This window comes from Pholcus phalangioides, unplaced genomic scaffold (genome assembly GCF_987345545.1).
Source record: "Pholcus phalangioides strain wild (caught in Gottingen) unplaced genomic scaffold, Ppha-v1.0 ptg000028l_1, whole genome shotgun sequence".
Taxonomy (NCBI): Eukaryota; Metazoa; Arthropoda; class Arachnida; order Araneae; family Pholcidae; genus Pholcus; species Pholcus phalangioides.
In genome coordinates, this window is record NW_028301618.1 from 3,965,568 (window position 1) to 3,977,981 (window position 12,414).

The 12,414-nt window shown below is 41.6% G+C and overlaps 1 protein-coding gene across 1 annotated transcript in view; it reads left to right on the forward strand.

The window, feature by feature from the left end:
* Positions 1 to 6,664: 6,664 nt before the first annotated feature.
* The window catches only part of LOC149067789 (glypican-6-like), a 116,680-nt gene continuing 110,930 nt past the window's right edge, over positions 6,665 to 12,414 (forward strand). Inside the window, exon 1 of the mRNA XM_089251975.1 lies at positions 6,665 to 7,300. Within this exon, the coding sequence (XP_089108101.1) occupies positions 7,024 to 7,300 (277 nt within the window). The 5' untranslated portion in view covers positions 6,665 to 7,023. The remainder of the gene's footprint in view (positions 7,301 to 12,414) is intronic.

The window sequence follows — 12,414 nt, forward strand, 5'->3', positions numbered from 1 at the left end:
ACGTTTCTGTAAATCCAGATTTGTTTATTTGATGAGTCGCGTAGGAAATCGACATATTGGTTATCGTAGACACGGTTTGTATGTCCCTCAAAGAAAGAGGGAGATATCACGTGATCCAGAAAGCCTCATTAAAAACAACGGTATTACAGCTAGTAATTAATATCATCAGCTCCATCATGCCAGAATCACGAAGGCACGTGCGTGGTCCTTGCAAAAAAAAAAAAAGTACGTGGGAAATGGCGTTTGAATGTTTATTATACCCATGTAATCTATTTGGAAGTTATTTTCTTAAAATGTTTTGTAACGTGTATTTCAATAGGGATACACATTCGCGTTTCAAGCACAACTTAGATAGCAAAACAAGGTTTCCACACAGCTGATTAAAAACAAAAGTGAAATTTGTAAATTCGTGCTTCTGACATGCGGCGGACGATATCGCGTTAGTACAATAGGTACTTTCACAGGGCGACCTAGAATCACCCGATTTCAAAATTGCATGTTCCTTAAAAATTGAAAACACAGAATAGAATGATAAATAATATGTGAATATACGGAGGGTAAAATATGTCAACGTTTTGTGAAAAATTTTTGTTAATGGTCGATTTCAAGTGTAGAATCAGTTTGAAATCGGATGATACTTTCTTAATCACCCTGGTATACCAAAATCAAGGGCCATACACGTCGCTACACTTCCATCTTGCATAAGGGACACTATGTACATCAAAAAACATATTAAATATTTATATGATACGAAAAAGAAAATTGAATATCTCTTTGGAAATCAATATCGCCAACTTAAAATCGAAACAAGCTTTCCGAAGAGGGCTTTCGGGGGGGGGGGGGGAACCAGCACGTTTCCTTAATATATCTTCGCATCAGCCAGCTGTTAAAAACCTCCGTAATTAATGTCAGTCGCTAATTTTTTTGAAGATGTGTTTTATTAAAATGAAAATTGAGATAGAGGTGTAGGGATTACTGTATTAGCACCAACCAACCAAAAAACCAACCATGCCCCCCCCCCCCCCTGTGAATTACCGCATGTATCGCGTTTCTATGAAAGTGAGTACCACTGCGTACGCTGTGTCAAACCTTACCCATCAATGTGGATTGGCTAATCTCACAACGGTAAAGTGGATAAACCACATCCAGGGGTTTCTTTTTCTAAATGGTGAACCTGGCCAATATGGCGTCTAATGTCTATGGCGGAGCCCTGTTTGACTCTAGGAGCCCTTTTTAGTATATTATTTATATGGCGGTATAATTGGGGCCTCTTATTTTGTTTGTTTATAAAATTTATTGATTTATTTTATTATTCTCGAGTGGCCGCGGAGCCCCTGGAAAGTGCACACGGAGCCCCGGTTGAGAACCGCTTTCTTAGTCAAAGCCGCTTGAAAGTTACTCTTAAATGCAGCTTTGAGCTTAGTACTCTAGGATGTAGGTATAACGTAGTAACTAGGAGGTATTGACCTGGCTAATTCGAATTTCAGTATTTCCCCTTGAGTTTTCTGTTCACTGTAATGTTGAAAATAACCTGTTTGATTCATTTTTTTTTCCGAATAATTCAGATGATTCGAAGTTCAGATACGTCATTTGCGAAATTCCTGTTCCCTCTCAATGCGATAACTTTCGTAAGTCATTTGAGTATAAGTATGAATCGTCCAATAAGAAGTCAGTATAAACTTATTTGTTCCGTGGTTTATATATAGTGACTGAGCGGACAGCATTTTTCGAGAATGAAGTTAAATTGAATCTTTGAAGAAAACAAATCTAAAAAAAGCAACATTCCTCATGTCAGAATTTGCAGAGGCTAAGGATATGTTGGTAAAATTGAGGCTGTTGAAGTTGAAATCTCACATCTTTCAATCCCTAAAAATCAACTTTAATACTTTCTATTAAGTTTAACATAAAATTAAAATTTTACAAATGAAGTAGTTTTCGTGATAATTTACGTTTGATACAAACACTAGTTGCAAAAACGAGGAAACTGGCATAGTTAGTGATAGCACTTCAATATACCAGAGTATTTAATACATTTTGATAATTATTCTTTATCGAAAGTTTCTGATCTTTCGTGAAATTTAAATGAAAAAAAAGTTGTTTAATCATCGAATTTTTCAATGGGGGGAGGGAGGATGTAACGGCAAAATCATGTTGCCCCCCCCCCCGCCCCCACCGCCCCCACACAAATTCCTAGTCACGGCCCTTCTTGCCGTGAGGGGTCCTGTGCACACAGGAATTAACAGCTCTCTTCCTATTTCTACAGTATATAACATTCTTTGAAGCATATAGTTATGGATTATGGATGTGTAACAAAACTGTTTGGAGAGACGGGGGGGGGGGGGGGGAGGTGAGCCCTAGTAGAGAGCCTTCCCATTTCTTGGTTATTGGTTCATAATGAAAATAAATTCTCTAGGAAACATGATGAAGAAAAAAAAAATGCATTCGTGCCAACAATAATACTGCTTTGTAATATAAATAGTGGCTTACCGTAACGAAAATATTTTGTATCGTTTCCAGGGGAATCTATTTTTATTGTCAACCATAACCCCCTACACCCCCTGTCTCGCCACCCTATTCCCCTTGTCTCTAATGCGTATGCTCTCGAGAATGGCCACACTTCGAACTTATAATATGCATTATTCACTTGTGTCATTAATAGAGCCCGTAAGTTCAGGCAAAATGCCATAAATGCTTTTTTTTTTTTTTTTTTTGCCTATTTCAAACTCATTTGCCAAAAATGCCTTTTTGTAATTTTTGTGCCATAAATTTCAACATAGGTTTATTAGTGAATATCAGATGCCATAATCTGTAAAAATTGGATACTTCGAGCATAATTCGAAGGAGCCGCAAAGATCATTTGCTCCACCGGCTCCGCGTCTGGTGATCCTGAAATTGGCCTAATTCTGAGGGCAGTGCTGTCTTAACGCATGGGCTCACCCTGGCACGGCCCGGGGGCGGGGGGGGGGGCTCAGAAAAACGAGAAATACTTGAATTTTTTGAGAATTATCCAGGCAGGGCATCAGAAAAACCACTTGGCCCGGGGGCCAGTGATGCTCTTAAGACGGCCCTGCCTAAGGCTCTACTAACATTTTATTTTGGGTTTGAAATCAGTTTAACTTGGATAATAATGCAGTTCCTATAAACTATAATCAAAACAATTACCTTTATTGGTTTTTAGTTCATTTTTCTTCCTTCCAAAAATTAAAAATGCCTGTTTTTAGTGCGTTTTAAGGAATTTTTAGTGCCTTTTTGCCTGTCTAATTTCGACCATTTTCAGTGCCTAAACTTCTGGGCTCTAGTCATTAACAGAGAATTTATCAGGGCCGCGCAACCAGGGAGCCTGATGACTCGGGCGCAAAAGTCGGCGATTGTCTCTAGCTGCGGCCCTGCTAAATAGTGGCACCCGTTAAAGAGGGCGAGACCTGCAGATTCACATTTTTAATTTATTCAAATCTATGTAGTAAATCGTATGAATACAGTGTGTTTCCCCCTAAAGTGCAACATACCATATTTCTTTAAAAAGATTGACTTTTTTTTGTCATGTAATAGCATTCAAGGTACCTCATTTGCTTAAAATATAACACTTCTCAAACCTTTTTCTCCTCTGGATATTTAATGCTTGATGATGAAAGGGTTAAATCGAATAGTGTTTTCCTTCGGAATAAGACTCTCCAAGGTGAACATACGTCCCGTATTTCCCTGTTTTTGGCCGTCCTGACTCTTTTTCCAGAAATGTCCCGTTTTTTTGGTTAGACTTTTTTTTAATTTGTTATTTTCATCAAAAACTTTGATAAAGGTGGTTTTCACAACTCAATAACTTGAGTTGTCGCTGCTTTTCACATTTGACAGGAAGCTGTTAAAATGAAATTTTTCCTATAACGGTATTCGTTAAAACGGGATTATTCGACTGTAGTTGAAATTATCATTATATAATTTATAAGTTGAAATTTTTTTTTTTTATTTCAATAAAGAATGATAATTTAAAGCTGGCCTTGTGTTAAAAAAACATTGAAAACCGGGGCATATTTGGAAAAAAAAGTCGTGAGGGCCAGAAAAACAGAAAAAAAACGGGACTACCCCGGGAAATAGGGGACGTATGGTCACATAAGTTTGATTCCATTTCTTTCCCACTGAGCTATAAGTAAACGTTACTTATATAGCTCAGTGTTCTTTCCAAAATAATATCGCACGCTTCTACCTATATTCATGGTGACCATGCGTCCCGTATTTCCCAGGACAATCTTGTTTTCTTTTTTCCCTGGCCATCTCGATTTTTTGGCAAAAGTGTCCTGGTTTTTTCCGTTTTTTTTACATGTTTGAATATTTCTTGTGTCTTCTCTGTCTCATATATATTATTCAAGTATATATGTGTGTGTGTGTGTGTCATGTTCTTATTATCAATATATTCTTATTTATTATCTATAAATAAGAATATTATAGTTTTAATCATCATACACAACTCCCACATGTGTCTTGGTGAACGTTTTAGTGGAATTACCATAATTGTAATCCACGCCGATTTGCAGTAATGCAGCATTACTTATCCGCTTTCTAAATACAGGGAAATAAGGGATATTGCCAATAATCGCTAAAAATGATGCCTTGAGTGAGCAAAGTCACCAACTCCTGCTAGAATCACAGAAAAGTCACCAATCGAGGGAAATCAAGCACTATTTCAAATTGCAATTAAAAAAGCAATATTACAAATGTGTGCAATAAATATTCTTATTTGTAGTCGTAATTATCGTGATGTAATTTCTGAGTTAGGAGGATTATTTCAATCATTGATTTTGAAAATAATACTCAAGTTCGATTCGTTGAAAATACGTGAAAAACAGAGACATTCTTGCAAAACAGTCGGGACAGCCAGAAAAAAACAAAAACAGGGACTGTCCGAGCAAATACGGGATGCATGGTCATTACACTAAAAACGTGTGAACATGTGTGGAAAAAAACACATACAAACACTCATGCCTAATGTGACCATACGTCCCGTATTTCCTAGGACAGTCCTGGTGTTTTTTTTGGCTATCAAAACTTTTTTGCAAAAATGTCCCTGTTTCTAACGTATTTTCACTGAAGCCAACTTGACTTACCATTCTTCAACAATTAAAATTGCCTTCCAACTCAGAAATTACATTACGATCCACTACAAACAAGAATATTGATATCTTACACATTTGTCTTTCCTTTTTTAATTCACTGAAATTTAAATTGGCGCTTCATTTCCACGATTATCAACTTTTCTGTGATTTTACAATGAGATGGCAACTTTGTTTACTTCTGGCATCATATTTAGCAATAATTAGCAATGGCACGTATTTTCCCGTATTCTGAAGTTCAATTTACCGTATTTTTCTTGAGCAAGTATGGTCAGCATACTCATGTTCACAAAGAGAGATGTTTCAGAGCAATGCCGTTATGAGAGGGAAGGGGGGGGGGGACTTGGGGAAACTGACCTTCCACCCCCGAGATGGGAGAAAATGATTGAAAAAAAAGAGGGAAAAAGATGGTCAAATCTATTGTTCGACCACTTTGGTCCTCTGCACCAGGGACGTGGCCAGAAAATTCGGGGGGGGGGGGCAAATTGATAAAACAATAGATTTAGCCATCTTTTCCCCTTTTTTCGGTCATTTTCTCGCATTTCCGGGGGGGGGGGAAGAACCAGACCTCCAAGTCCCCTCTCGCTACACCCTTCCTCTGCACCACCACCGCCCCCTCCCCGAAAAGCAAGCGGCCCCCCTCCGAACGAAATCTCTGGCTACAGGCCTGTTTCGGGAGTGTAAAAAAAATATTTTTCCTCAGAGAAAAATAATCACGGAAACCCCTGAAAAGGAGGACACAAGAGTGAATTTTTCAAAATGTGGGAGGACGCTTGAAATGACATCAAAAATTAGGAGGACGTCCAGCAGTGATGGTAACCTCTTCCAGCGAAATTTCCCTCAAAAAATTCCCTTTTGACTAAATTTTTCCCACGGATTCAGAAAAATGTGCCGCCATCTAGCGGGCAAATACATAATCAAGTATTTTACAATAGAAAAGTATTGCACTGCATTAATTTCTTAATTTTTTACAAAAATTTTTTTGTTTGATGAACTTTCAAATTTTCCCACAAATGCCGAGAAATTTCCCACTTGGGAAAATTTTAGCCAATTTTTCCCACGAATATGGGAAATTTCCCACGAGTTACCATCACTGACGTCCAGCAACCCGACCCTGAATACACACAATCCAGAATATCTGCGAGTATGCTGCCGCCATCTACGTGTTAAAATCAAAAACTACTTCATTTATTACATCATCAGCACAAGCTGTTCTCTCTGCGTCTCTACACCCTTCGTATTCTTTACGTAAAAAAAATACTAAAATATAGTTTATAAAAATGAAAAACCATCGGGAATGAAAAAAATTTTTGAACTTCCTCAAAACTATTGATTAGAATTTAAAATATTGCATTTGTAATATTTTTCCAAGAGTGTTTAACAGGGGTGACAACAGAAGTTAGAGCAGCCCGTGGAGAGAACCGGTAATGGCGCTGCTTGTATGGTGTGTGTGTGATGTTAGGGAGTGGAGTTTGAGAGGGAGTGAAGCTGCTGCTGCGGAACAGCGAATCGAATTCAGACGATTTTTTCTCAGAAAGGAGAAGAAAAAAAAAATTCTCCACAGATATCTGACGTCGCCGTCGTCACCGACGGACGTCCACAGAAATTTGTCGTCCTTGTCTCCCGAATGTATATATTGTATATGAGTGTGTGCGTGCGTGTGTGTACATCATCCAATGTATTGGTTGTTTGTTTATAAATAATCTTCAGTTGTCTTTTCGTGAATTCGATTAATTGTGCTGAGGAACGCCGCGTCCAAGTTGAAAGAAAATGAGGTAGGAACTCTGTGAGACACGGATTTAACACGTCCTTGTTGTTCCGCTCTCTTCTCTCTCTCTCCCTGGTCCAGGAAGTTACTGTTGAGAGTTAATAACAACACATAAGTCTCTCCATCCAGGTGGGAATCGCGTTTAAAGAAGCCATGTGTGTGATGTCGTTCTTGTTCTCGTCACGTCGTCGAGGGATGGCGGCGACGACGTCCACGTCGCTGAGGATTTCGAATTTTTGTTGTTCGACTTGTTGTTACAATAATGTGCTTTTGTATTTATTGTTACTCGTGTGTTGTGTCAACGGCGGCCTGGTGACGCTGTCGACGACGTCGACCAACACCAAGGACGACATCGCCTGCAACAGAGTCAAGTATGCCTACACGGAGAAGGGATTCAACGACAAGGACGTCCCTCAGAGGGCGATATTAGGTAAGACAATATTGGTTATTATTATTATATAGTCCTATGTTGTTACAGTGAACCCCCCCCCAGATGTGGTCACCCATGGCCCTTCACATCCTTCAGCGGGGCCCCAGTGTGGAAAAATTTATTGCATGGAAAAACAAGAATCGTTCTGGTTCCCGAGCTGAAGTCCTGTTCCCCAATTTTTGTTAGGGTCATGCTGTGAACCCCTCTTTTACGGCCAAATAATAATTTCCCCGTGTATAATCCATGGGGGGGGGGGGGGCACGATGATGATGATGACGTCAATTCGTATATGCACATATACATTAGATCAGTCGACTCCACTTTTGACGCTGGGGAGGGGGGGGGGGAAAGGAGGCATTGCCCCCCCCCGTATCTCCGCCCATGCTATAATAAAACAAGACTTTTTCTTGAATCCCTCTTGAATATTATGCACAATAAGTAAATTTTTGATTTTTGTGGACGGGGGGGGGGGGTCAGGGCCGTCATTTCAACTTTTTCCAGGGGGGGGGCGAAGACATGTTACTCAATCTATGTGTGTGTGTGTGTGTGTGTATATATATATATATATATATATAATCATTTTTAGTGTATTTTCAACGGCAACAGGGCAACGGCACCCCCTGACCCCCCCCCCCAAATGACGGGCCTGTGTGGGGGGGGGTCCTTCATTTGACTCGGGGCTCTGCGGCCGCAATCTAGTTACGGACCTGGGATCAGTCATATTATATGCACCTTAACTGTGAAGCCCCTTGAATCATAGAGTTTGGGCTAAACCCAGTTCTTTTGGGACCCTGGGGGAAAGGATCCGAGAATTTTTAGAATTAGACTTTTGCCGGATTTATGCGCACTACTAAATGTGCAATTACGAAAATTTCCAGTGGTTCGGGGCATAGCTCCCACATTTTGCACTGACCCCAGAGAGAGAGAGAGAGAGAACTGTGATGTTTGGTCCCCCCCCCCCCCCTGCATGAATTGCTTCTCATGGGTCTCTGTATAGTAAAATAACCTAATTGTGTCCTCCATGTGTGGGTAATCTATCGCAGGTAGGTGTCCGGTGCTGTGGGCTGGCAGAGGTAGATTAAGGTCGGTTGAGCGGACCCCTTTCACAGAAGAAAATATTGGGTCCTTAAATTAGAAAAAAGGTGTAAAGTTCGGGTTTGAGGTATCCTTTAGAACAGTGGTTTTTAACCTTTGGAAGCCCGCGGCCCGGTAAATCTCTTTTGCGTAAGTGAAAAGCCCGGTCATACACACAATTAACGAGAAATTAATGGGAAAAATGAAACTCTGCGAATCTCGGCCCGGTACGACTGGTGTTAGGGCCCGGCGGTTGAGAAACACTGCTTTAGAACAGCGGTTCTCAACCTGTTTTGACTCGCGGAGCCCTTTCCAGTATATAATTTCTATGGCGGAGCCCTGTTTAACTCGAGGAACCCTTTTTTGTACATATTTTTTATGGCAGAACCTTGTAGGCCTCTCTTCTTTACTTATCTGTTAAAAATTTACTGATTCATTTTATTTTCCTCGAGTCGCCGCGGAGCCCCTGGGAGGTGCGCACGGAGCCCTTGGGAATCCGCGGAGCACCGGTTGAGAACCGCTGCTTTAGAAGTCGGAGCCAAACCGGAGCCACACCCCGTTGAATCCGCCTCTGCTGTGGAAGGGGGTGGTCCAAGAATTGTTAGAATTAAAATTTAAAGTTTTGCTTAATTTATATGCACTTCTAAATGAATATTTTCTGTGATTCTGGGCATGCCCACCCCCCGCCCCGGTATTACGGTTCCCGTATAGTAAATTTACAGCATGAAAAACAAAGTAATAATAATGATTGTCCCGAGCTTTCGGGCTGGAATGTCTTGTCATCTCCGACCTTGATCGGAGCCATGATTCGAGGACAACGGGGCCTTGTGTATAGACCCTTCATGACAACCGTTGGGTTACTGCGGTTAGGTTATTGCGGGTGTGACAGTTAGTGGAGGCGTAAGTGATGACAGTCATCAGCGTGGATCCATCACATGGGATCCATAAATTTCGTCTCTGGTGCGTTTCGTCCCCGGGATATTTCGCCGGCCCTGACCGAGTGAGTGACCAAGTAAGTGACTGACTGTGTGAGTGACCGCTTGAATAAGGGAGTGTGAGTTGCTGTATGGATGAGTGAATGACCATATGAGCGACCAAGTGAACGTGTGAGTGAAAGACCATATCAGTGACTGCACGAGTAACCAAGTGCCTGACCGTATTAGTGATCAAGTTAGTGACTGCATGAGTGGCCACCCACGCTTGGTCTATCATACGGTCACATAGGCCCTATCACTTACTCATACGATCACCGACCCACTTACTTGATCACTCATATGGCCATTCCACTTTGTCAGTCACCCTCACACTTTGCCAGTCTTACGTTCATTCACTCGTATGGACACGCATCCACTGACTTGGTCACTCACGTAGTCACTCAGTCTTACGTTCATTTTTACTCATGTGGTTACTTACCAACCTACTTGATCAGTCTTATGGTCATTCACTCACCCACTCGTACGGTCACTCATGCGGGCAGGGTAAGCGAAATTTCAGCGGCGAAATGTCGGAGGCAAAATTTCCGTAAACCGCTTCCCTTTCCCCATGAAAAAGGCTGGCAGGGCACTGGACATGCCCCCCCCCCCCCGAAACAACATTATTCCGTATTTAAAATTTGTGCTAACCATTTATTATGCAACGTCCGTGTAATACGCAATTTTTAAGTTGGGGAGTGGGGGGGGGGGCTGTCTGACAGTTACCGCGGGTCTTGGTTTTCGTTGTAAATTCAATTGCAAGAATGCAGGGCCTGTCGCACTTACCAGACGCGTGGCCCGGTTCGGAAATGGTGGCGGGGTTCAAAGGCGTTTTGATAATTTCGGGGCTCCTTAGTTCCGATTTCGTGTATTTTGAGGAGAATCGGCATCCAAAGATATTGACATACTAGCCATAAAATTCCCGGCTCTGGCCTGGTTTTCTTCAATTACTGAGAGGGTTGAAAAAGTGACAAACCATTATAAAGGCATAAACTATTACACATACACACTGGTGGTGTTAAAGAAGTGACAAACCATTGTAAAGGCATATGCACGTCTTAAACGCATTGCTAGGGAACCAAAGTAAACGTTCGGAAAGTGATTGTTGAGGCCCAAAAACCATTGTTGCCCGACAGTTTTTTTGCCCATTTGGGGCATTTTCCCTGCTCTGACGAACCCCTTAGACGAAAAAAGATTAAAATTTCGAAAGAAAATACCTTTTTATGTTATTATAATCGCTTTCTATTAATTTCAATGCTATTTGAAGAATAAGAACTCAAAATTTCTCTTCAAGAAATTCATTGCGACCCACCGTTTAAGCCATATATGGTAAACCCTTGACCCGCAGACCAAATGTGGCCCTGAAGGTTATCTGATGTGGCTTGCCGCCCCCCCAACCCAATTTTGTAAAAATGAACTAAGCGGCACAATTCCAGAGCATTTAAGTGGCCCGTGGCGTATAGATATCAGATTATTGAAGTAGGCCCGTGGCACATTCAAAGATCGCTTTAAGTACCTGCGCCTGTACGCTTAAGTACCTTTAACGCCCTGCGACACAGTTCCAGAACATTTAAACGATCCGTGGCACATTTAGAGATCCATTGAGTGACATGTGGCACAATTTTTATCGTTCAAGTCGGGTACCATTTTGTATATATGCAAAATTTGGTGACGATCGATCTAAAATTGTAGATTTGTATAGAGAACACTCACAGAGACAGACAGAAAATTAATTTTATATACAGTAAATCCTGTCAGCATCGATGGGGGGGGGGGGGTTTGGATGATGCTTACGTCATCAGCCATCCTTTATGAAATATTCTTCATGGCATCCAAACACGAGAAAAAAAGTTTGTGGGCACCTGAAGTAACATTCTCCCTAATGATAAATCCCTTCCTGAGGTACTTCAGCGATCTCTAAATGTTTAACTGATAATTCAAGTGCTCTGGAAATGTTTCCGGGCCGCTTAAGGGCTCTGGAACTGTGCAACGCGTCACTCAAGTGATCCTTAATTATGCCACGGAGATCATTAAGTAATCTGGGAATGTTCCGCGGGTCACTTGAGGGATGTAGAACCACAATGGAGCCGCGCTCAAGTGCCCTAAAATTGTGCCACATGTCACTCAAGGGATCTCTAAATGTGCCACGGATCGCTTAAATCTTCTGGAACTGTGTCGCGAGGGTACTTAAGCGATCTTTGAATGTGCCACGGGCCTAATTGAATGATCTGAAAATAGGCAACGGGCCACTTAAATGCTCTGGAATCGTGCCACGGGTCATTTAAGCTATCTGTAAATGTGCCGCTTAGTTCATTTTTACAAAATTGGGTTGGGGGTGGGGGGCAAGCCGCATCAGATAACCTTCAGGGCCACATTTGGTGTGCGGGTCAAGGGTTTACCATATATGGCTTAAACGGTGGGTCGCAATGAATTTCTTAAAGAGAAATTTTGAGTTCTTATTCTTCAAATAGCATTAAAATTAATAGAAAGCGATTATAATTACATATAAAGGTATTTTCTTTCGAAATTTTAATTTTTTTATCGTCTAGGGGGGAGGCGCACGAGCCCCCCATGCCACCTCCTCCCCCGTACGATTCTGATCCCACCAATGTGTGTTAGGAGGTAGGGGGTAGTGCTGACGAGGTGGGAGAGGGGGTCAGATTTTTGCTGACAGGAGGGGGGTCAAAAATGGCTAAAAATTTGCTTACGTAATACTTGAACGGCCCAGAGTGACAGAGTGCATTTTTATTTCTCTGCCTATTATTGTTTGGGGTCCTGCGTATGTGCCCAGAACTCAATACGGCCTACTCAGTTCGAATTCGCTCTTTTCGAGCGACGGGCGATTATCTGGTTAGGAGCCATTCAAGTATTACGTGAGTAGATTTTAAGCCATTTTTGAACCCCCCCCCCCCCTCCTACGTCAATAAAATTTCGTCAGCAGCTTAGAATATTTCATATCTTCAAAAAGGGTGGTTGATGACGTAAGCAACCTTCAAACCCCCTCCCCTCCTTGTCAGCAAATCCGAAACCCCCCTCGATGCTGACGTAATACTTGAATGACCCCTTAGG